General features: G+C 49.4%; 1 protein-coding gene across 10 annotated transcripts in view; it reads left to right on the forward strand.

Annotated features, from left to right (window-relative positions):
• The window catches only part of Wnk (Wnk kinase), a 202,495-nt gene that overhangs the window by 156,484 nt on the left and 20,566 nt on the right, over positions 1 to 25,445 (forward strand). For 6 of the 10 annotated variants that reach the window (XM_077690157.1, XM_077690151.1, XM_077690156.1 and 3 more), the window contains exons 10-18: positions 30 to 161; positions 5,827 to 5,933; positions 7,161 to 7,410; positions 7,503 to 7,634; positions 10,791 to 10,934; positions 11,559 to 12,149; positions 17,397 to 17,518; positions 18,148 to 18,380; positions 21,962 to 22,401. In XM_077690157.1, the coding sequence (XP_077546283.1) occupies positions 30 to 161; positions 5,827 to 5,933; positions 7,161 to 7,410; positions 7,503 to 7,634; positions 10,791 to 10,934; positions 11,559 to 12,149; positions 17,397 to 17,518; positions 18,148 to 18,380; positions 21,962 to 22,401 (2,151 nt within the window). Of the gene's footprint in view, positions 1 to 29; positions 162 to 5,826; positions 5,934 to 7,160; positions 7,411 to 7,502; positions 7,635 to 10,790; positions 10,935 to 11,558; positions 12,150 to 17,396; positions 17,519 to 18,147; positions 18,383 to 21,961; positions 22,402 to 25,445 lie in introns of all 10 variants that reach the window. The other 4 variants (XM_077690152.1, XM_077690154.1, XM_077690158.1 and 1 more) reach the window with 4 other exon arrangements.

A 25,445-nucleotide genomic window follows, 5' to 3' on the forward strand; every position in this document is an offset into this window, starting at 1 on the left:
ACCGTTTGTGTGTGGTTTCGGTTTTTCAGGTGCCTGCGCTGCAGCCCACTGCCCCGCCCTCCTCCGCGGCTGCGGGCTCCGCTGCGCCTCCCCTGGCCAGCGTGCTGGAAGGATCCGTCTCGGTCCCGCCCCCCGGCCAGCAGGCCCCGCCCCTGCAGCAGGTAGGCCCCGCCCCCGCCACAGCCCGGGCCCGCCCCCCACCTCTCGAGGAGCTCCCGCGATTGGTCCACCTGGCGCGGGGCAGCCCCCACAGCCCCGTTATCCTCCTGTCTCCCCCGCGCTCGTTCACCCCGGTCCCCGCGTGCGTCGCCGGCGGCGACGTCTTTGCCCCCTCCGCGTTTGAGCTGCTGCCGCCACCCGCGCGCCGCAACTCGCGCCAGCTCTCGGGCTCCGCGCGCTCCCTGTCCACCAACGACCTCCGCAGCGGAGCAGGGGGCGGGGCCTCCTCCGCGTCGGAGGAGGACGCCGGCCGGCCCCGCCGCGAGCTGGGTGCCTCGCTCGACGCGGGCCGCCTCGAGGCGGCGCTGCTCGGCCGCGAGATGGAGCAATCGTTCCGGGCCTCGGGCCGGAGGATCATGGCGCAGGGGGTGACCACCATCGCCAGTGTCCGGGGCGGCAGCCTCGTACGGAGCACCTTTTCGGCCCGGCCCCCTCCCGTGGAGGCTGCGGTGTCGGCAGCGGCGAGTCGGAAGCTGTCGGTGCCGGACCCGCCCCCGCCCTCGGCCGTGCCGGCGGCGATGCCCCTGGTCCGGCCGGCCTCGTGCCACCAGCTGAGTGCCGTCCTGGCGGGAACCGTCCCGGGCGCTCCTGGTCCCGGGGCCGGGGGTGCGCTGGCCAAGGTAGTGCCCCGCCGCGTGGTGCCGCACACACCCCCTGCCGCTTGCTCCTCCCCCACCCCCCACCACCACTGCCCGAAGGCTTGTGGGATGCGGCGCGTCGGTGGCGGCTGCTGTCATCTACCTCCTTCTGCTGCGAGCTTCTTCTCCGGCTTGGTTTTTTTTTTTTCTTCTTGGTTTTAGTTCCCACAACGCTGCGCTCGGACCGCTGCACGGCTTTCTGCACCCTTTCCCCACTTAGCTCCTTGGGGTGCCTACCTCTGTTGCTCTGTCTGGTGGTCGAGGGAACTGTCGCAGCTTTTGGGGGGGGACCTGGTGGTGCGGGGATGCTGCGGACAGCTTGTGGCGAGGGACACTGCGAGTTGGTTTTGTGCTGCCAGGCTGTCACCTTGGTTTCATCTGTCTTTGGCTCGGCTTTTTACATATGCTGCTGCTGTTCACGTAATCAGGCCTGTGCAATGTTAACAATGCGCAGAAACAAACCAGTGCCGTCTTTGCTTCGACAAGTGCTCTTGTTGCTTCATACGTAGAGGCCCCAACAGGGCACATCATAGATGGCAGATATTGCCAGTACCACTTGTTACTGAGGCCTAGTGCTAGGTTTAAAAGTACTCGTTATGTAGCCTGTGTGGCACTTTTGCAAATTTTATGATGTATGCTCTCTTCAACTGTACTCTTTTGTCCTCTGAAGTGGAGGGCATGGATTTAAGAGCAGCTCCACAGTTGAGCTAGAGATGGAGAGCGTAAGACAAGTGCACGCACTTGGTCCGAGCTTTGGAAATAAACCGTGGCCAACACTTAGAATAATGTCTTAGTTTGGCAAAAGGTAGATTTTGATTTATACCAAGCAATGTTCGGACTGTATGTTAGTGTTGCGCTGATTTGTAGCCACAGCAGCTTGCAAGGTGATGGCATATTATTACAGCGCCCGCTTAACCTAGTAAAGTTTCCAATCTGTACTCGTGTCACATAGTGCCACCATGCGCCGATAAGGCGTATCGTCTTACGGTCGACCTTCCTTGGACCGGCTTCGCGTCGTCTTGCCGCAAGACGCGTGTCCGAATCTTATGTGCTGCGACTCTCTCGCCGTCTTTCTTCTTCTTCTTCTTCTCCTCCTGACACTTTTTTTCATCTTCTGCAAGCTCTCTCACGACTATCTTTGCTGCCATATTCTGCCCACTGGCCACCCATAGGCGACGAGATGTTGACATAGTTAGTTGCCTCTGATTAGCCCGTCTGGCACGACCACTCTGTGCATGAAGGACAGGTATTCCTTCGCGTAGACACCGTTGGTGTGGTGTAGACACCCTGTGGCATAGTTAGCCTGACTGTGGGTGCACGCGGGGTGTTTGGCACCACTGCAAAGATGCTCCACTTCGCACGGAGGGTTTGCTTAGTGCACAGTGGTAGCACATTGGTAGTGGCGTGTGCAACGTTATGACTGCTTGGGTACGTTTTGGAAGTGTGTACAGCCAATTTATGTTCTTGTTCTACATGTCTTGGTACCAGTTTTATGGGGGAAGTCTTTGAATTTGATTGCCTAGTTTCCTGTGTGAAAACAAAAAGTTTGCAACGAATTGCAGATAGTGGCACAGCTGTGAGCTTGTCGAACACTGATCACATACAAAAAATAGATAAGACGTTTTGAAACTGCGACTAAGACCTCAGTGAAAAGAACCCGTATGCAGTTCCAAAACGTCAAGTATGTTTTTTTTTACGTGCTCCATGTTCACTTTTCGTTTGTTCATTCTCATGCCTGAAAAGACGGCATTTTGTTGAACCCTCAATAATGTGAGCTTATCATATTGGTTGGAAATAGCGGACGTGCAGTTCATAATGCGAGGCTTATCGTACTTGTTGAAGGCAGCAGCGACAGTTTGTTATGTTAGCGGCACAAATTCAGATTAAATGTTAGCCAGCCTGATTTTTAGTGCTTTGTTTTTACGCCTTCAGAGATATAAATGCTTACACAGTTATGGGCAGCACTCTGTTTTGAGAGCTTGGTGAACCCGTCGTAAACTAGTTGACCAGCACTTGCAGCCTTGAGTCACTTGGAATGCGAGACGAACTTCAAGCAGCTTTGAATGATGCATTGCTGTGTGGACGCATTGAACAAACTTTTAAGTCGAGTGACATTCTGGACTTTGTGGGGGTGCAGAGCTTCAGGGTTCGCTTGCCATGCCTGCAGTTTCCTAACCTCTCCAATACAGCAGCACCTCATTAAGCTGTGCAAGTTGGCCATTCATGCTCACTTTAATTAGTTGACTCTCAATAATTTGAAGTCGCTTAATTGGAATTTTTGAGTAATTGGAAATGATGTTCTTGTCCCGACAATTTTGCATGCAATTCAATGGAAGGAATCGCTCGATAATTCGAAACGAAAGCCCATTACATTGGATAAATTGGAAGTTATTTCGAATAAGCCGCATCGAGGTGGCCGTCATTGGGGACGACAGTTGAGATTCTGAATGAAGCCAAGAAGGCAGACTTGTTGCGGGCCAATGACAATGCCGTTCTTGTGCTTTTTGTTTAACTGGAAATTTGGTTGAGGGGGGACGCGACATTCAACTTCAGAAAAATGACCAGAACATTGTTTTTTTTTTTTAAGCCACATATTCAGCTTCTATGTTTTATATTCTGTGCATTTGCGAAAATTTTCCTCCAAAAACCGCCACAAAGTAGCATAAAAAAATACTTTTGTCAGCCACGGTGATAAAATATCAGCGCAAAAGGGCGAAAAAAAAAACGGCAATTTTCGGAGCGCTGTATCTCTGCAACGGTGCCACTTTGGTATCATTAGATTGGGCGAGCAATCCTATTTCCGGTTCAGGTCGTCTCTTTTATATTCGTTCATACACAAACGCACGAACGGCAGAAAAAGTAGGTCGCGCAAACGAAGCTGAAAATAGAGGCTGAAGTGTGATTGGCCCTCCAGTCGTCGTGCACTGAAACGGCCCTCCTAATTGGGCGTTGCTGCGGCAACACAAGGTGGCGGCTGCCTGAACTTCGTAGTGCGCGTTCATTTTTTCTGCTTCGCTCGGCCAAGTTTCTATTCAGTCATTTTCTCTGCTGTGCAATTCAACACAGACATTATCGCGATGAGAATGCCTGAAATCATGAGCCTTGCGATAGTGGTTTGCGAAGTGAACTTTTCGTCTTATTTGCGATGTTTACACGCTTAGTTAATGCTATGTTTGACAGTGGGCTTGCTAAACCTTGGCAAAGAAACGGTTGACACGTCAAAAGCTGTGGCGTGCACAGCATAGCCTCTGCACATTAGATCATCACCTGGCTGCGCAACCGGTTATGATTGGAGTTGTAATAATGCCTGTGACGTTAGATTTAATCGTAAAAGCGACCTGACAAGCCATGTCAGGGATAATCAAGGTATGATATGATGTTGCAGTAAACATGCGCCACGATGCGCGGAAGCCAAATTGCTTTTCTTGTGCAACATTTCCCATGCACTTCTAGTAATCATGTTAACAAGTCTGAGTTCGGAATAAGTTTGGAACAGGAAAAACCTGTTCACGGCGTAAAAATATACCTTACTTTCGTAGCATTTAATTATTTGAATTTTTTAGGAAAATTATTAATACCATTGCGTACATCTATAGTTTAGTGCATATTGGCTATGCTGCGAGGAATATTGGGTGCCCTAAATGTCAAGAGTACTAAAAAAAAGTGCATGCATTTGAAGCTGGAGTTATGCAGAATATTATACCAACCTTCAAAGTAGCTCATTTGTATTCTCGTGGTGTGTAAACTTTTGGCAATGAACACCTGCACGTGTGAGTGCTAAGTTGCTGCTCCAGGCAAGGTTGTAAAACGTAAAAGAAGCTGAAAGTCAGCTTTCAAATTGAAGTAAAAAAGTTCTTCAATGGTGGCAACACTGCATAGGGAAGTTGTCCACTGCAATACAGGCCACCAGCTAACCTATTTTGCATCGAAAGCCATCACCCCCCATTTGGTCTGGAAACTGCACGAGAAGGCTGCACGATTCCATTTTTTGCATTACATTCCTTGGTGAATAATTCAGGTCGTGACATGCTTGGTTTTTGAGGTTTGCTTTTTGTGAATTTTTTTATTCCAGTAGTCGTTCAGGCTACATGCCTGTGGTACATTTACCCGTAAAAAACTGAAAACTAGAAAAACTGTCCTATATAAAAAATCTTAAGATTGTCACGACTTCGTCTATTGGTTTGGGAATTCAAAGCACCCTGAACAAAGTTTTCTATCATGTTTTATAAGCCGCTCAAGCTCGGTACAAGGTAAACAGGAAGGAAATTTTATAAATAAAAATGTTCTGAAAATATTGCATTGAAAGTTTTATTGGGGTATCACACAAGCATTTCCAGTTACTGTGCCACTTTTCATCAAAATTATTAATGAAAAAGTTGATTTCGAAAGCCACATCCCCCCTTAATTGGAAGTTTTTTTGCGGTCCCCGCGGAGTTCGGTTAACGGGAGTCATCTGTACTAACTATGTCTGAGGCCGGTGCATGCTAGGAAGGTTTTGCTTTATATCAGTTAAGATTGTCGTTTTTCTGTCATTCTGAGTTGGTGGAATTGTGCAAGTGGCTTCATTACTTTCGTTTTTTGCTGTTATCTGATTGCAACACCTCTCCTTAATGATAAGCACATCTTAGCAAAATGAAATTATCAGTGTCGTGCAAATGTTCAGTTTTCGAACATGGAAGCAAATGATGCGAAATTCAATTTGGATTCAAGTCGAATAGCACTGTTAGTAAACTTGAAATCTTTTCAAGGTATGTATTTCAACATTCAAAAATGCGAATAGACACTTGTTTCACCTAATTGGGATGCTGGGAATCCAAAAATGAGAAATGCCCCACCAGCAAAGGATCGGAACTTGGTTGGCTGACAGTTGCTTTGGTGGATGGGACACAAAAGTGGAAAAGGCGCGTGCGAACAGTTTGTGGTCAAAGCATGTGTTGGGTGCTTTACCATTTACGTATTTCGCCCACAGGATGAACTGACCAGCCAGGCTTCGACCCATGACATGGACACTTGCCCACCCCAGGCCCAACACACTGTTGTCTCATCTCAGCTTTACGATGACCTTCGCGGTGACAGGTGAGTTCAAGCTCAGATTGCGTGCTACTCAAGTCTGCTGCGAAAATCCGTTCAGGGTCCAAAACTAAGTTTACAATTGTCTCTCTCTGAACACTTTTGTTCGAGGTACCATGAAAAATTATAAATTTAAGGCATTCTTGCCATTTTCATATTGCTTCTTGATGCCAGTCGACAGTTCACTGCAATAAGTTTGATAAGTATGCAATAAAAATGAAAGCAGCAAGATATGTTTGCACTTGTGTGGTCAACTGTACTTCGGTACCTAAGTTGTAGGTTTGGGTGAACTGGTATTCCATGTTGAATGCTCTACAACTATAACAAAAGGGAACACACAACACAAAGTGCCTTGTGTCGTGTGTTCAGTTCTGTTGTCATTTTTTTGCGCAAGTGAGCATTCAACATGTACTAAGGTACCTTAGCAGGGACAGTAATGCGAGTGTATCTGAGAAGGTTAATCTGTAGCTCTCTGTTTCTGTTGGCTATGCTTGTACCAGCAGTTCGTAGTTGGGTACAGGTGTAGACTCAAGGGGGGTGCCGCTCTTTGCATCGCCATCTGCATCTTAAAAACTCCACCTTTGCAGTAAGTCACTCATCTCTCTGCTGTGGATGTATCAGGCCAAATCGAGCCGGGATTCTTGTATTGTCAAGGTTGTGAATTGCCTTACGTAACGTTGAGAGGAGTGCCCTCCATTTGGTGCGCAAATGCGTCGCCTTAGCTATGGATACGGGCATCCAAACTGATGGGAGAAGGAAAAAAAAAAAAAACAGCACAAGCGTTTGACACTTCTTTCTTGTGTCTCATTTGTCGAGTTATCCACCGTGGTGGCTCAGTGGCTAAGGTGTTGTGCTGCTGAGCACGAGGTCCCGGGTTCGATTCCCGGCCGCGGCGGCCGTTTTTCTGGTGGAGGCGAAAAGCAGAAACGCCCGTGTGTACGAGAATTCGGCGCACATTAAAGATCCCCAGGTGGTCAAAATTAATCCGGAGCCCTCCACTACGGTGCGCCTCATCGCCTGCGTTGCGTCGGCACGTTAAACCCTACAATCAATCAATCAATCAATCAATCAATCAATCAATCGTTCGTCGAGTTGTTTTTATCGCTTCGGTTGTGTACCAGCAACCCGCTGAAGTTTCAACATCGAGGATGTATCAGTCGACGCAAAAACTGATGGGGGGAGGAGGGGCTCAGCCGTGCACAATGTTGCGCTCACTGCCGGTCTCGTGTGCAGTGCCTCGGCACTGGACTCGGCGAGCGAGGCGAGCGACCTGACGGACTCGAGCGCCTCGGCGCGGGAGAAGCTCCGCAAGAAGGCGACCAAGCGGCGGCGGGCGCAGGTGGAGCGGTGGCCGCGGCTGCTGGTGCTGTCGGTGGAGGCCGGCACGGTGGTCGAGTGCCAGCTCGAGTCCTCCAAGGGCAAGACGGTCACATTCAAGTTCGACATCCACGACATGTTTCCCCGCGACATCGCCAACAACCTGGTGCGGCCTCTGTTTGCTGCGCACTCTGCACGGCGTTTGGGCATTTCGACTGTCGTGGGGTATGATCGTAACTATCCCTCCTCTGCCTGCAGGTGGTGACGAACCTTCTGGCCGAGCAGCACGCCGACGTGTTTGTGGAGCAGGTGCAGGACATTGTGCAGCAGCTCAAGGAGCACCCCGACCGTCTTCCCACTGTGTCCAACCAACTGGTGCCCACCGACGCGGTGAGGGAGGCGCTTCTCTCTTTGGTCTCCGCCTGGATGATCGTTGCTCTGTCAGTTGGGCTGGGGACAGCTGAAGGCTTTTCCGACCATTCTCCCTTCCCTGTTTCTTGCTTACATCGTTAGTGGTCTACTGACTCCCATCGTGTGAAAGTAGCACTTCTACATGATGGTTGAAGGAAGTAGAAAGAGGGCGGGGTCTTTGTGTGGCCGCGTTCTCGTTTAGTTGTTTAGCTACGCTGCCAGCTCTGACAGCGCTGTTCGAGTGACGGCAGAAAGGGGGGTTTGGTTGGTTGGCAGGGAATTAACAGGTTGCCAAAAGATAGCTGCAATCAGACAACTCGTGTGTGATGATGTCTCTTGACACTGAAATGCTCACGTTCTAAAGGACTGTCTAGAAAAATCGTGTCCCCGCAGACTACGTTGTTGAGAAGACTGTACTGTTTGAGGGACAGGCGAACATGCAGGCTCCAACGAACAAACTAGACTCCGCAGAACAGTGTGCTCGCAGGTGACACTGTAATACAGTGGAACCCCACTGATGCGTCCCCCGGACTTGCGACGGACCCGCTTCTTATGCCGGATCACCACAGTCTTGCAGACTCCCCATAGAAATGCATCAAAAACCCGGACGATACGACACTACGGTTCACGCAGTCCGCTTCATATGACGGACCCTGGGGGGGATAAATCGGCGTTTTTTTCCATCTTTTACACCCCAACGCCGCCTTGTCCCGACCTCCTCTTACTCTTAATCTTAACCCCTATATTCGAAGCTGCTTGATGTGCAAAGGTCCATGGGCGGGCCAGACCACTTGCTGAACAAACGCATGCAAGCAGGCGGGTACTGGCGGGCGGGAGTGAACCTTCGACGGTCCCCAGCGGCAGCGAAATGCCTACACGCCAGCCGTGAGAAATCCAGATGGTCGGTGGACCGCTAATTCAAAGCTCCCGTCGAGCCGACGAACCCAAAAACTCATGCGATGACAGAACTTATGCGGAGGCGATGACGGAACACCCGCTTCCCTCTCCCGCTCAATCGAAGTTCCTTCCTTTCATGACGCTCTCTCTACTGGGTGCCTTTTTTTTTTTTTTTTCATTGCCACCTCATACTGTCATTTGTTAGCGGTTTCACACTCTTGCCTTTTCCCCTCTCAGTTTGCTTAACCAAGTCTGCCTTATCTCGCGCACGCACAAGGTGCAGGCCTGGCGAGCTATAAATAGCACTGGGCAGCCCGGGGGTCGCGTAGCGCGGAGCGCATGGCTGAAGGGCTAGCGCAGACGCTGTGAAGGGGAGGGGGGGGCACAAAATAGGTGTCTTATGGAAAAACAGCGCTAAAACGGGACAAAGAACGTGACAAGACTGGGCGCAGGTGGAGCGGTGGCCGCGGCTCCTGGTGCTGTCGGTGGAGGCCGGCACGGTGGTCGAGTGCCAGCTGGTCAAGACAGCGCCCAGTCTTGTCACGTTCTTTGTCCCGTTTTAGCGCTGTTTTTCCATATTCAGTTATGTACCAACAAGCCCGCACCAACACACTTTTTCAGGTGTCTTATTTTTAGACAGTTTTGATTTCTGTGAAGGGTTCGCAAATTAGGCAAGAACACGCTAATTATAGTAGCTTAAATAAGTTCTTAGCCCCCCTTGTTGCGTGAGACCGTCTACTAGGCCGGCATTTACCCGTACTCTGGTCATACGACACCCCGGGGTCATACAGTGCTTTGGCGCGGTCTGTTGAAAGTCGCATTATCGGCGTTCAACTGTACATTAGGCGCAGCTTTTTAAGTTCGGAGCACCTGAGGGGCCCAGCGTGTCATAGTAGCTAACACATAATGCGAAACGTGGTGTCACACACCCAAAAAGGCTTCGAAAAGATTGCCGCTTCCCCTGGACGAAATTGAACCTGGGTCCTTCGTATGGCAAAGCTATTGTCAATTCCATTGTGCCACTGAGGCACACGTTACTCATATGCAAAGTGTTAGGGGTGATCTTTGTGCTGTGCCATTGCCACGGACGCTGCCATTGCTAGGCCGCAAATAAGTACACAGTGATGTAAAATAAGGAAACCATCATAAATTCACGCATTAATTGCCCCAAATTAGTGAAAGCTCAATCCAGTGTCTCTTTAGAGGCCTTTTCAGGGGCTGTGGTGCCCTCGCTTGGCTACTTTCGGTATCAACGCCAGGCTGATACTGAAACTAGTCGAGAGGGTGCCACAGCCCCTCTGGAAAATCCCTGCTTCGCAGTTGACAGCTTTTATGTTTAGTGGAACTGCGATATTTTTGCGCTTTTCTTTGGTGGAAAAGTGCAACACGAGGGCGCACCAAGGAGAGAGCGTGCCTACGGAATATGAATAACCCTCCTCCCAACACGTCTTGGGGCTTTCGATTTTTTGGCCAAATCAGTTCGTTGGGCAGACACATGAACATACTCTCACTCATAGGCTTGCCCACACAGACACAACTGGAATTTTTAAGCTCAAGTTTTCCTAGAAAATCTGTCGATGTTTTACTGTAACAAGATGTAACCGCTATATAAAATCGAACTTGGAGCAACATTAGGCACCTTTAAGAGGGCGGTGCAGCCCAGATTCAAGGCTGTATCTTTTTTTAAGTGAAGAGCACTTTAGGGGCTCGCCTTGTTGTCGTAGCTGGCTCGCTGGACCCAAGTAGACCCACACGGCATTCTGTCATCGCGGCGTAACCCAGAGGCTTCGTAAGCCAAGCGGTTTATGTAGTCATAAGCGTTCAAAACTCGTGAACCGCTGGCGCTTATCATACATCGCTCCGTTGTTTAGCGCAAAGAAGACTACAGGTACATTTGAGGCAAAGTGTACCTAATTAACCGCCAGTGCCCGCGTTCATTTAGTTAGGAACGCTCGTTGGGGTATTTTTTACTACAGTAAGTGAAAAAAAGTGTCAGTGCAACGCCGTCACGTGCGGGAGGAAAAGCAAGCACAAAAAGAACAGAACTCCCGCTGGCGCAGTTTCAGGCAGGGGGCGCACGAGCACTGCGAAGGCGGGAAATTCGAATTGCAATGGGTGGTAGCAGTGGGCGAATAACGGCGCTACAGCCCATTATGGCAAATCACTGCTGTTCACTTCTGACAGCTTTAATATTTTTCTTTTTCTCTTTCTCCCATTCCTTCCCCAACGGCCGTGCAGCGCCTGAGCTTTGAGAACATGGAGAACAGCAGCACAGTGGTGGTGCCTGCCGGGAGGCTGGAGAAGGAGTCGAGCGAGCCTCCTGGGTCGTGCCAGGGATCGCCCGTGCGCCAGGTCAAGCCCCTGCCTGCGCAACTTCAGCAGGTGGGAAACGGGGGCTGCCGAGTTGGTAGCACCACCTAGAACTACTGGCATTCGTGTGCACTCTGCATTTCTTGAAATACGGAAAGAGCGGCGGATTACCGTTCTTGAGATACGGAAAGAGTGGCACATCTTCCCGGCGCTGCAGCTGTCGATCAAATTGAGATGAAGTCCTTGGGTGTTTGCAGAATCGGAAGCGTTTGCTCATTATCAGCAGTGGTAGGTTTAAGAGTTCAAAACCTGGCGAGTCATATCTCACTCTGGCTTTATCGTTTAGTTTTTGTTTCTGAAGGAAACTCTTCAGTATTGATTAACAGGTGCTTTCTAGTTCAATTCAAAGTCTGTTGCTTGGGGACAGCTAGCGCAGATAATTCGGCTTATTGCCAAAAGGCCTCGAGACAATTAGCTAAAGTTAGCGATAAACCTGGATGCTCGTGTGGCGTGTCCACGGGAGAAATTCAAAGCCATTCTTTCACTTTCCTCTCGCCTGTTCTGCTCCCATAGCGCATCTGTGATGCAGTTTGTTTCCGCGTGTCTTGTCACTGTCCTGGCTTCGTGTCTGTCCTGTTTGGCTGCCTGCAATCCCTGCCTTCTGTTTGTTTCGTCCTGCCCCGCCCCTCCTCCTAGGTCGCCGGCACCGGTCGTCTTGTGCCAAGCCCAGTCGAAGAACAGGCCCCGCAATTCCCCGCAACGGCGACTGCGCCACCTGCCCACCATCCCGCCCCACCACAACCCGCCACCAGCTCTGCGTCGACCTCCGCTCTGCAAATGCAGCAGCAGCAACAACAACAACAGCCCGTTGTGACCGTCGCTCCCGTTGTCGCCATTCCCGCAAGTCCCGCCATGGTGCCCGGCACTCCCGTCATCATGCCAGGCACGGTGCCAGTCGTGCCGGTCGCCGTTGTCCAGCCACCGGCGCCGATTGTGAAGATCGCCGCGGTTCCCATCCCACTTGCGGCGGCGGCCGCTGCCGTTCCTCAGGTGATTCCCGAAGCAGTGCGAGGAGCAGGAGGGGCTTCGGATTCGGCTTCGACTTCTCGGCTGGCTTCTCCGAGTGCCGCCGCTGTGGAGGAAAAGCAGGCGCTGGTGCCACCGTCTTTGAGCTGCGCTGTGGGACTCGCTTCCTCTTCCGTCGCTAGCTCTCCGCTGCCGGCAGTGCTTGGGGCTGCTCTAGCCGCCGTGCCTTCCTCTGCTGCTGTCGCTAGCGCTCTCCTGCCTGTGAGTAAAGGACGGGGGAGGGGGACACGCCTCGTCTCCTTGGTTGTACTGTGCTCGCTACAATGGCAGGGCTGGCTTTTCTTGTAGTGGGAGCTGCCATTGCCTGCATGCCTTGGAACAGCTGCCATTCAGGCTGGAACCAGTTTTTTTTTAATGTAGCGCCTTAAATGGAATTCAGGCCGGTTCTTGCGTGGCCAAGGTACTAAAAAAAAGAATCTATATTCGAGGAACACAATATCAAAGTAGTGCTGTTTTCTATATCTGCAATTTTCGCCCACTGGCATTGTCTAAATGCTGTAGAGTGATGCGAGTGTAATGTGATTGCAGGAAGTATTGCTTTGACTTTGGATGCTAGGGCCCACTACGATACAGTCACTCCTAAGCACCAGCTGGTGTGTTTTGCAGATATGCGTCAAAAGTGAATGTATGATGTAGCTTGTTGGCCTTATGTATTTCTTTTTTTTTTTGCATTTGAGTGCTGTAGCACCTAACACGTGTTCGTAATCAAGCAAATCGTATGTAATACTCACATTGGCAATTTACACGAATGCATCGAGCACTGATATAGTTACGTGCAGCTGGTGCCATTGTGGCCCTAACCTGGCAGTTTGAGAGTAAATACTGAGAAATAATAATGGGAATGGGCATGGCGCGAGTCTGGTGGATGCACTGAACATACTGGGTGGTGTTTCATGGCTCGCATTGCTGCATGTGTTCTTGCTTGCTTTGTGCCTAGTGTAATTTTTTTTCCCTCGCTCTTTCTTTTTGTCTTGTCTAGCACTGTGTTCTGGCTTCTACGCACTGGTGTTGTTTGGGAGCGAAGAACTTTTGCTTTTTAGTGGGTGCTTGTTAGTCTACTGGGGCATATAGGTCGCAACTGGCTGCTTCATTACTCAACCTTCTATTTTTTTAACCCCCTTCTTACCTTGAGTACCAATGCGGCCAGCGAAAAAAGGGCTTTCTCAGTGATTCCACATTTTCTCGTTCATTGCCCACATCGCTTAATATTTCGCATTTCGGAAATGAAGCGATGTTGTTCTTTTTTAAAGCACTTATTGCCGTTTCTCAAGCTGGAAAGTTTGGTGCGTACCCTTGCAGCTTAAAGTGCGGCCCCCGAGTTGCGTGAAAATGAGGTGTCCTAATTATTTTGTTAACAGTTGTACGTACATTCTACGCCCGGAAAAAAAATGTCCGCTGTATGCGAAGTACGCAGTTTCCGAACGGGGGAGGGGGTAAAGCGTAATGCGGGAACTTTGACCAGTATTGCAGATGCATTGTCTGTTGTTTCTGCAATGTGTTGTTTCTCCACACGGCGTTCATGCAGGGGAAACGAATCGCGTAGCGTTGTTTTCGAAGCTTACCGGCTCTTGGAAAAGGCCTAACACTTGCGGTCGAGTGCGTAGAGACGCACGCTAAGCTGAGCAAAGAAAGCATTAGCGTAACTAGGAGGAATTACGAACCAGCTATTAAAACCAGTCATGGCCAGCAGAATTAGCCAGGCTCTTTTGAAACCATTAGTGAAATTCGGGTCGCTGCCTGACGTTTCCCCAAGGTGGCTTTCGCATTTTGATTGATCTTAGTCTGGTTAGCAAAACAGCTAATAAGAAATAATTTCATTAAGGACAGCTGTGAAATCTAAAGTTAGACTAGTTGGACTCCACATGGCCAGCATAAGATTGCACACAATGGGTGGGAACCATCCCTGAGGAATTTCTTACATTTCCATCGAACTGAGTGGGAATGGTGCACACGTGGGAATAATAAATTCCAAATGTTACTGAACCCGAGTTCTTTATTACATAAAAACTGTGACGAGGGCAGACTCAACCTCCAGGTGCTCCAATTAGTGTATTCAAAAGCGCTGTTCTTCAATCTCACCGGAGTCATGTTTTTTGGCAGCAAGTTGACCGTCTGCTTAGACAGGCCTGTACTTGGGACGATGGCGGCCCATTTTTTGCCACGTTTAACAGCCTTAATTATGGTTAGTTTATCCGGCAGTGAAATCAGCTACACTGCCGCTGGTTGCACACACACAAAAAAAGACAGTCAGCACTGGCTTGGCTTGGCTGTGCCAACGACCCTGCGTCGACAATGCTGCCAGACATAGTTAGTTACCTCACTAAAATAAAGAAAAAGCTCATTGGGTGCCGGAGCCGTGGAAATCCACCATTAACATTCAGTCAAAACAATTTTTTCCCAAAATTTAGTCTGTTGTAGCTGATAGTCTGCTATAGAAGGGTCCGTTATTAGCTTAGTTCCACTTGAAATGCATAGGGTCCATAAACCAACAGAAAAGGTGTGTTGTTACCGGAACTCCGTTGTTGCCGGATCTGCTGTAACGAGCATAGACTGTATTAAGTAGGAGTGGATGGTAAGCATGCCGAAATCGAATGAAGCGACCAGGCAGTGGTTGGTACACGTGACAAAAGCCACCAGAGGAGCTGACGACATCTTGCGCCACACTTGCTCTCACTTGCACATTCGCATAGGCGGCAACGCAGGCAGTTTGCATTTTCGTGCTTTTTTTACATCCCCCACGTTCGCTTGTGCACATATGGGTGCCACTGCATGTCTTTAAATTTCAGTTTACTAAAACTTGGAGCGGGGCAACACCATTATATGTGCTACTGTATTGATGCAGTGACAATGTGTAACTTTTTGAGGATAGATAGGAATATTGCGTGCGAGTTGTAGTATAGTATGAGAGAAAGTAGAAGTGCCCTAGTGGCTGCCTATTACTGTAGGCCACTTATAAGAATATTCTAGTACTGAGAAAATTCCATTGTTATAACCAATAATTGTTATTAAGAGGGTTGCCGAAAAAAAGACAAAACAGAGATCAATACATTAGCTCTTCGATTCAGAGGCATTACACGGCACCAAAGCATAGAACTTTCTGTGGAGCTGGTGCAGTGCACTGGTGGGGTTCCGCGGTGCCGCGCACCATGGCTGCACTGTCAGCAGTACCCTGTGCGTTTACCGTGTAGCGGTTTGCGGTACCCCGCAGTAACACGCGTTTAGCGGTACCCTGCACGTGCAGATAAAGTCGTGTGCTAATCATCCTTGCCTGTTGTCGTGTACAACTCAAAGTTGACGACCGCCTCGTTTGTGCTGAATGCATCAGCGACGACATGAGGTTCGACTCGCGTATCTTAGAGTTTGATGCATACATTTTCATGCGGTCGCCTCAACTGCCGGTAGCCGCCTGCCAACCCGCAACTTCCCGGCTACGGCTCATGTTTATGACACCGACTTGCTGCATCTCCTCCAAAGCAGGTGCAGCAGTGCTCTGCAATGCGGCAGCACCGTGAGCAATCGGGGGACGCGGTGCATGGCACCATTCCTGCAGCGTTGAATCGAGCGCTTTTGTGCAGCGCACCGTGCACCAGTGCAGGCATTGCGGGCAGTCGCGTCTTAATCGCATGGAGCTGTTTTATTTGCACGCAAGCAGGTTTGTACAACTACTTGTTTACAGAAAGGAAGCCATGGTTGGTCAGCTGTGCTTGCTTTATTCGAAGCTGGTACATATCGTTTTCAAGAGCACAGGTGCTCCACGTAGCGTAGTGGAAGGTCCTTGGCAGAAACGAAGTTCCCGGAGGGCTGTATCATGCATTGGACCTTCTGTGAAGACGCTGCCTAAAGCATGGCTGCTCGACCACGTGGTTGGAGTCTGAAACATCGCCCTGATGTCCCTTCCATTGAAAAACTGCGGCAGTTGAAGAGGCACCGTGATAAACTCAAAGCTGTGGGCACACAGCAGGCATGAGCTGTGCGGGTATGACGCCATAGCGGTGCCGTAGCGGTTCGAAAGGAAAACTGCTCTCCTTCCCTTCTCGCTTCCTCGAAACCAGCGCAGTGGACTCATTTTGTGGGGTGTGGAAAGGATGCGAGGCGCAGGGCGGCTTATGTAGCATGTCGTCAGCAGCTCACATTTTCGATGAAATTGGGGCGTCCTTTTTATTTGAAGCTGCTTAAAATCGTCATACCTGATGGTGCAGCACTGGAACATTGGAATAAGCGGTGTATTTTACTATATAATGCATGCGAAAGAGGACGGTGCCATTGCTGTTCATCATTATATTCGATATATTGCTTGTTATAAAACGGTATCTTTTTAAGTGGACTTGACTGTACCTGTAGTAGAGGACAACCCGTAGCTTCAAGTTTGTGGGAGCAGTCTCAAAGATCCTATGGTCTGCCCATGCGCAAACCCGAAAATAGCGGGAAAAAACAATTCCTCGGGAGGCGATCATTTTTTCAGGCAGCTGCTGCGCGGTATTGCTTTAGCCGCTTCGGCATAGTTTCGCTGCTCCGCCTGAGGTAATACCATGCGAATGACCTTCCTTTCCTTAGGTAAATGTTTGTCTTTCCATGGAAACCACTAGCTGAACCTACTTTTTTTTTTTTTTAGTGTATCTGAGGATATTTCAAAATTGGAGAGTGAAGTTGCAAGTAGTGCCTGTCCAGTCCATTTGCCGTCCTTGTAGTAACTAAACTGCACTTAACTTTGTTTTGTAATCCCAAACCAACTTGACCAACAGCATGTTTTATTGGATGCCAAGAGCTGTCCTGCTGTGATGCCCGAAGAGCCTTGAAGAGCTTGTCCCTTGCTGAAAACTCTCGAACTTTCGTTTTCTCCATGTCATGGGAATTGGATGGCATGTTATAATTGATAAATGCTGTACATGCTGCTGCTGATGATGATTATCGCTATTGGTTTCCCCTTTGAAGCGGGGTGATAAGTCATCTTACCAAAAAGGACTAATATACCCATGTTTTACACTCTTGGTTTAATACTAGCGCTGCTCAAGGCAGGCACAAAAAGCTTATTAGGCACAAAATACTTTTTTTTTCCCCCGTTACAGGTGGTAACTGTCCTAGGCAATATTCCCCTCTCTGCTTTTCGTCCCCTCGACAGCCTTGAAGTTAACTTCCTCTGTGATACCCTTAAATCCTAGGGCTTCTGGAAGCCCAATATTTCCTTCATGTAGATTTGGATGGATACCCTCACATTCTAACACTATGTGCCGCATAGTTTCTGTTTCTTTTTCGCAGTTCATACAGTTTTCTTTCTTGTGCATGCTCATACAGTTTTCTTTCTTTTTTTGGCGACTTTGCTGGAAAGCATGGCTGGGTTGGCTGGCAGAAAGGCATGCCAGTCATCGAATCAAATGGTAGTGATTGAAGAACGGTGGTGGCCATTTTGAGTGAGACCTCTGCCTTTGCCGGACGCCTTGTGCGTGACAGGGTGAAGTGAGGACGCCGGTGCAGGTTTTTCCGGACGCCAACCAGGTGCACACGCCGCCCACCTACAGCGCCACGCCCCACGCCCTCAGCAGCGAGAACAGCTTCTCCGAATCGGATCCCGGGTAAGCCTCGAGGGCGAGACCTGTGCCTCACTCTGTTCGCTCAGCGAAGCTCTTGTTTTCAACTGAAGCGTTGCTTATTTGAATTGTGGGGAATGCAACTTTATGTAGGCATGCTCACTGCTTATGTGCTGAGGACAGGATTTGCCTTGCCCGTTCATTTCATGACTGCTTGGGAGCTGTGTCGATGTGATGCTTGCACGGGGGCCTTCAAAAGTAACTGCAGGCGAACCTTGCTTGTTTACTGGTAACTAGTTTGCCTCGTTAGTTTGCCAAACTCGTTGGAGCTGAGCCTGGTTAGGTTGCACAATTCCAATTAGCAAATAATTTGAACTGGCAGGTCTGTCACAACGCAGTGATGTGTGTTCAACGAAAAAAAACTCGCTGATTCGAATTGTGGAAACACATAATGCTTAATCCAGGCACGATTTCTTGTCGGCACAGACTGTCATTCGTGCGAGCCCTGCGTAGTTCGGTGCTTCTAGCTGAAAGAAATGGACTGGGGGTGCTGATTGCAGACAATTTCAAGGATTCGCATGGATTAACAAGCTTCAGGACATGACCTAACCTCTTCGCTTACCCTACCCCTTCTGTTGTGTTCGTTCTCTTCTCCCGCCCTCCCCCTCCTCCAGGAGCAGTGCCCAGCTGCCCACCCAGGCGTATGCGGTGGTGACGGACCTTAGCCACCTGCAGCAGAGGCTGGTGGAGCTGACCACCCCGAGCGGGCCACCCCATGCACCCCCGCAGCAGCAGCAGCAGCAGCAGCAGCCGCAGCAGCAGCCCGCTGCACCGGTGCCGGTGGCCACTCAGGCATCTGACCAGCCCACCATGGCACCGCCCACCGTAGTTGCAGCGGGCGTCCTTTTGGTGAGCCTCAGCTTCCTCGGTGGCTAGGTTGACCACCCACTGTGGTGTCTTACTGTATTTTCGCGCATATAACCCACACCAAAAATGCGAAAATTTCGGTGGCAAAGTAGGGGTACAGATAATGCGCGGGGTTTTTCTTTTGGTGCAGCTTCACAGCAATGCGCATTGGGCCGTGAAGCTCCTATGCAGTAACACTGACTAAGCCTTCCAAGGCAGCGATTGCGCAGAACATACAAGGACAAGGAAGAAAGTGAATTGTGACTTTCACCTTGCAGTCAGTGTATTCTACTTGCTAAATATACGCTGTTTCTGTCTACTTAGTATGTGGTGTGTTGCTTGAGCGGTAGCTTTGGTGCGGCCTTTCGTATATCAAATGTGCAGGTAATGCGCAAGGATTATTTTTTTCTTTTCCGGCGGGCTGAAAGAGGGGGTGCGGATTATATGCAGGGGCGGGTTATACGAGCGAAAATACGGTAATACCTACAGCATGGTGCTTGAAGACCCCGGGTTTGATTCTGGGCCACGGAGGCTGTTTTTGGGATGAAAGTGACAATAAAAAAAACTCGCCGTGCGCGCCATTTGGCCTACGCTAAAGATCTCCAGATGTATTGAATTACCTATTTTCCTCCACTAAGCACGCCTCTCTTAGCCCACGCATAGCTTTGGAGAATGAAATCTCAATTTCATTTTTTCCTTTGTTGGGAAGGTGTTTATACGTGAAAGGCAGTGGTGCCTACCTGGCATCGCAAGGAGAGTTGTAGATCTATCGTAAGGCAGCACAAAGGGAATAAGAAAGGAAAGACACAAAAGCAATAACTGTCAACTGTTGTTCTGATCCAGAATCATGTACAGTGTAGACTGTTTATAGTGTATGTCGCGGGGTCCTCGATCTGCACTGCAAGTGGTGCTGCTTGCAGTGCAGATTTGCAACAAAACATGTGCAAATCTAACCACATTGCAACCTTCCTCTCAGGTAATTCTTTATCATCACCCAAACGCATGGCACAAAAAAAAAACAGAGGCACGGTCTTATTTATTTTTTTAACATCAGCCGCTTCAGAAACCGCAAGTGCAGTCTTACAAACGGCGCACGTGGCTTTAACTTCCTTTGTGTTGGTGTTTTGAGGGAGCACGACTGTGTTTCTTAGCGTCTATGAATGGATGCCACAGGATAACGTAATAATAGAACGCAAGCAGGATTTCTTTTTAGGTGCGGAGTACCTTAGGACCGCACAATGTCTGTCCGCGTCCGTGCGCATAGCATTTACAATCGCAAAAAAATCACACAGGCACCAGCACGATTCGAGCCTGTGCCTGGTTGAACAGACAGAGTTAGTGTCAGTCGTCTTACCCACTGGGCTACGACCGTGAGTTAGCGCCCGAGAGTCAAGCGGCTTACTCCCTCACCTGTAACGGTGCGTAGTACCTCAGGAACTCCCAATGCCCGTCCACGTCCATCCGTGCGCACACCGCCATCAAGCGGAAATCAAGCGAAATTCGATTTCAGCCGTGAGTTGCAGTTTCATTTAGGGAATAATCAAGGTGCAACCCACGACTCAAATCGAATGAGGGTTGGGGAGCAAATCGGATGTCACTCGGGGCGCAACTTGGATGTCATTTCGAGTCCCCGTACTCAGCACCCTCGCCATCATCCACGGAGTGGAGATGCTGCCATTTTTTCTTCACCCCACCTTGCATTCGCGATGCCGAAGGCAGTTGCTTATCAGCACGACCTACAGGTAGTGGAAACACCCAGTGTTGCAGCTCGCAATCTCCAAATGTTCAGGGAATGTGCTGTAGCTTATCTGCACAACGCTCCAATAGAAACAACTTACTTCAGGGCCTTGCTAGGTATCTTCCAATGCGAGTCAAGGAAGAGCAGTTGTGGTCATCACATGAGTGCAAACTTAGCATGCGAACTACAGGGTTCCTATATTTTCTTTTTGTGTGTTGAAAAAAAAAAAAAACCGCACTATTAACAGTATTGTGCTTCAGCCAACCATGTTCTGTGCGGTATGCTGATGCATTGAGTTCTGTGGGAGGCCTACCAGTGGCCAGGAAGGCCCATGTTATATCCGGTCCCCCACTTTATAAATGGTCTACACTGTATATATTGTATGTATAATATTATCAACACCATGTGTCACAGTGGGCGCTGTGAACAAGTAAATGAAGCAGTGGCATGACTATGCTTCACTCAAGAGCCGAATCTTTCGTTCTGAATGGATCTCTAAATAGAGTGTAGTTGTGCTGTTGCTTTGTTTGCTTGTTCACGGTGCACAGTGTGTCATGTGGTGTCGGTGATATAATACGTACGTGATTCTGGATTAAAACAACAGTTGATAGTCATCGCTTGTGTGTCTTTCTTTTGTTCCGTCCGTGTGTGTTTGCGGTGCTTTAAGATATCAGCTAGAACCACTTGTCCAATTTGCTAGTTATTAATTAAAGTGTAGTGATGCGTGAGCAGTATTTTTTATTGCTGGTTACACCAGCATTGCTTGCACTGTGAACTGGCTGCATTTATCCATCACAGCTTGCTGCATCTGTTTCATGCTTTGTGAGCATTTCATTTCTGTAGGCCCAGGCTTATGCACAAGTTCAGGCTCAAATCAGAGGGGAAGCAAACAGTGAATTTTGACAAATTTTCGGTACGAATATTAGTTGTATTCGGTACCAGTAATCCTTAATTGGTCGCTAAGAAAGAAGTGAATACCACAAGGTGTGTCTAAATGAAGTCTGTGTGTGTGTGTGCGCACGTGTGTAATTTTTAATGTGAATGGCACCCTAAAATTTTGCAGGAGTTGAAGATCTGCAATCACCCGTGTATGTAACACTATAATTGAGTTGCTCAGAGGAATTTTTCTACTTGTGGCAAAATTGTGTAGGTTCCATCAATGTTTGCTCGTTGCAATAATTTGTTTGCTGCTAGGCAGGACTCGTAGGAGGTTGCTCACTTAACTGTGGCAAGGATGGATCTGTTGTCAGCTAGGTCCACAAGCACTTTTCGGAGTTTACATTCAGGTAGACGTCTTTCAGCCGCTGTAGATGTCACTTTCTTTCGTGCCTGCTGTGCTGCGTGGGTAAATTAATGAATTGGTTCCCAGTCGCGGCGGCCGCTTTTCTGATAGATGCGAAAAGCAAAAACGCCCGTGTGTATGATATTTCGGCGCACGTTAAAGATCCCCAGGTGGTCAAAATTAATCCGGAGCCCTCCACTACTGCGCGCCTCATCGCCTCTGTTGCGTCGGCACATTAAACCCTACAATCATTCAATCAAATTAATGAATTGGATAAGCCGAATTAAGCGACATGCAATACCCGCCGTGGTGGCTCAGTGGCTAAGGCGTTGCGCTGCTGAGCACGAGGTCACAGGTTCGATTCCCGGCCGCCGTGGCCGCTTTTCTGATGGAGGCGAAAAGCAAAAACGCCCGTGTGTACGAGATTTCGGCACACGTTAAAGATCCCCAGGTGGTCAAAATTAATCCGGAGCCCTCCACTACGGCGCGCCTCATCGCCTGCGTTGCGTCAGCGCGTTAAACCCTACAATCAATCAATAAGCGACATGCAATCCCTTTCTCCTGCAGCAGCAGCCGGCTAGCGACCATGGCGGTGTGACACCGGCTGCCACCCTCGGTGAACCCGTTCCCGCGGCCACCCCGGCCTCACCCAAGCACCCAGCGTTGAGCAGCGCAGCGACGTCTGTGGCGGCGACCGTGACCGTCGTTGCGCCAACGACCGTTCAGGCCGCCGCTGCTGCCCCGCTGCCGCCGATGTCCACCGTGGTGACGGCGACGTCGAGCTCGCGGCCATCGTCGGTGCCTCCCGAGCCGCGCAAGCCGGCCGTGGCCACCAACCTGGAGGACCTGAAGCTGGAGCTGCAGAAGCTCCACGGCAACACCATGAAGAGCAACATTGAGCAGGGGCTGCAGGCCATCTTCTCGCAGAACACCGTGGTGACGCCCACCCCGGTGCTCACGCCGGCCCACTCGCAGCCCCAGGTGGTGGCGCCCCCCGTGGTGGTGAGTGCGGGGGCTACGACGTCCTCTCTTGTCCTGAGATAAGGAGGGGAGGGGGCCTTGAAGGGGCCTAGCAGGCTAAACACAAGTTTGGTTCATTCCAAAGACTGCCTCGTTAGAGTCATACTGACACCACTTTTACGGTAAAATTCGCTCAGATAGGCCATATAAATGTGAAAAAAAAAATTACACCATCTTCCCATAGGGGAACCCTGAGTAGTATGCGAAGCAGCCATGGGGTCGACTGAAGTTCCCATTAGTTTTCAGTTCGTCGTTTCCGTTGACGTTCAGCTTCACGTGCCTAAGTTGTATCAGTAGCTTCTTGACGTAGTTTTAATGAGTGAAGGACATGAGGCACGTTCGTAGCACATGCTCTCGTCTCGGTGTCTAGCGCGGTGGGAAGAGTGCCACGTCCCTCCCGTTGCGGCCAGAGAGTCGTGGGATCGAAACCGGGCGCCGCCTAACTATTTCTTTTTATAGTGGACTGCACTGACGTCAACCCAAACGCTGACGGGGCTAAAGAGACGCGCATGCGCAGTAGAGTGCGGACGGCGGACAACAGCAAGGGAGGGAGGGAGACAGCCCCGAGCATGAGATGCTTCACATCTAAAAAGGAAATGGCCTTGCGACCCACTAGCTCATTTCCTGCAACAGAGCCTATGATGTCATATGCCCGGCTGTGTGATTAGCTGAGGCCGGCAAAAGCAAACGCAAATTAGGTGGGGCTTATAAGCTTACCGAAAGAGCTATTTGCGCTTCAATTAAGGGCACGTTCTTTCTGTAGCACTAAGAATTGCGGGGGTGAACAATTACGGTTACGAACGAACACTTTTAAACAGCGAAGCAGTTAGTGCAGCACTTTACTGGTTGACACTGCCTAACACAGGCTTCGGACGCGTTGGACTTGTCTGACGCAACACTGACCTACTGACATAAGCAGCATGGTCACTTGGGTAGCATTTTGGCTGGCGTACCCACAAATTTTCCCGCCATTTTTTCGCGGGGCTACCATGGTTGCCAGACCAGGACTGCCCTCTGTTGATTAGCTCGCATCATCCGTAAAGGCTGCGGATCTGACAGCCCGGTCTGGGTATACAAACCCCTGCGCGCACGTGCTGCAAGCTCGGGCTTGAGCCCGGGTTTTTTTTTTTTCGCTTCGTCCCCATGGTTGCCAGACCAGGACTGCCCTCCCCTTTACGGACTGCCTTTACGGGCTCCATAAGTTTGTAGTACCTCCCGTGGGGACGAAGCGAAAAAAAAAAAAAAAAAAAAAACGGGCTCGAGCCCCAGCCTGCGCGGCGTGCGCGCAGGTGTTTGTATACCCAGACCGGGCTGTCAGATCCGCAGCCTTTACGGATGATGCGAGCTAATCAACAGAGGGCAGTCCTGGTCTGGCAACCATGGTAGCCCCGCGAAAAAATGGCGGGATAATTTGCGGGTACGCCACCCGAAATGCTATCGTCACTTGCATTACCATGGTTGTCGGATCATAGCTTACATTTTAGGAAACGATTAGCATGAACCCTAATAGAAATATGGCGGGTATAGAAGTCCAGCCAGAAGAAAAGTGCAAGCGCTGGCACTTCAGCGGCATTGCAGCGCCATCTATAAAAGTGGGTGATAAACAAGATAACCAAACTGCTGTCTGGGAGATGGTAGCAGCCCGGGTCAGTAGGCTATCTTTAGTTTCAAGGCCCTGCTCTGGATACGTCATTGTCGACTTCACAAAAACACGATTTCGCGGGAGAATTGAAATTTTGGCTTAAAATGTTTAATTTCTCAGTGAATAAAGCATCGTTTGATGTTAAGACAGGACAGGTTCTGAGGGCACTATAAAACATTAAATTTTTCGAATACAGTAAAACCTCGTTAAAAGACACACCTAAGGGACCCAAGAATCATGTCTCTTGTAACCAAGGTCTCTTGTATGCTATGTTGCTGACATGGCAAACATAGCGAAATCAACCAAATCGTCTTCATTCAAATGTTTCTTATAACCAAGTGTCTCTTGTAACAGTGTCTCTTGGAATGAGGTTTTATTGTAAAACAAAGTTGTGTTTTGGCTGCATGGCCCATTTAAAGTTGCGGGAGTAGCACTGAAGCAAAAATCAATTTTTAGAATACACTTGAAGTCGCAAATCTCTAGCCTGTACTGTGCAAAGTTCACTCGTAAATATTTTCTAAGCGTGCCGTGTTAACATCGCATCATGTTCTGTGATACTATTTTATTGCTGAGTATGATGCATGCATACCTGCATTGCTCAGTGAAACGCTGCATCAAAACTGTGCATTGAAAACAGGACCCTCTTTGTAGCGACGCTCCCTAAAGGCCCAACCACATGCACGCGTAAGACCGACAAGCTCGCGCAACTACGTAAACCGGCATATGCGCATAAGAAACGGACGTACTCCGGCGTACGCCGAATACATTGCTACGCGCCTGTTACGCCCAAGTCGGAGCCAGCCGGATATCGACGTAACCTTTTGGGTGCACGGTGCTGACATCGACCTCAGGCGGTGATGTTATCTGGCAGTCAGTAAAGCTAATTGATAAATAAGCTGACTTTACTATTAAATATGTGATAAAACGAAGTAAGTTGTAAAATACGGAGAGCAGACAATGGGAGAAAACGCACGAAGCAACAAGCAACTATGGGACCAAGGGAGTTAACGCCAAATGTAGCGGACGTGCTGTGCCTGCCAAGTAAGCATATTAATTCTTAATGTTTTTCAATGTCGCAAGTGCTGTTTTAGTTGTTCCTGTATTAGCCCTTTCAGACGCCACTCACTATTTCCCCCTACAAAATATTTTTTGTTGTTTCTATGCTGAGTATCTGACCAAATAAGATGAATTTGCAGGTTACTGACCCCAACACAATCGTAGTTTTTTTTTTTACAGTCATGTACGGAATTGTGTGCATAGTGTCACAGAGGTCAGGAGCGTCAAGTAACGCCGATTATTTCCACACACGTATTTTTTTGTGTGATATGCATTGTTTTGGTATTTTTTGAGAACCGCAGGTCTTTAGAAAAATGAGGAGAAAGAG

This window comes from Haemaphysalis longicornis, unplaced genomic scaffold (genome assembly GCF_048455015.1).
Source record: "Haemaphysalis longicornis isolate Haplotype H1 unplaced genomic scaffold, Haemaphysalis longicornis Haplotype H1 scaffold_10, whole genome shotgun sequence".
NCBI lineage: Eukaryota > Metazoa > Arthropoda > Arachnida > Ixodida > Ixodidae > Haemaphysalis > Haemaphysalis longicornis.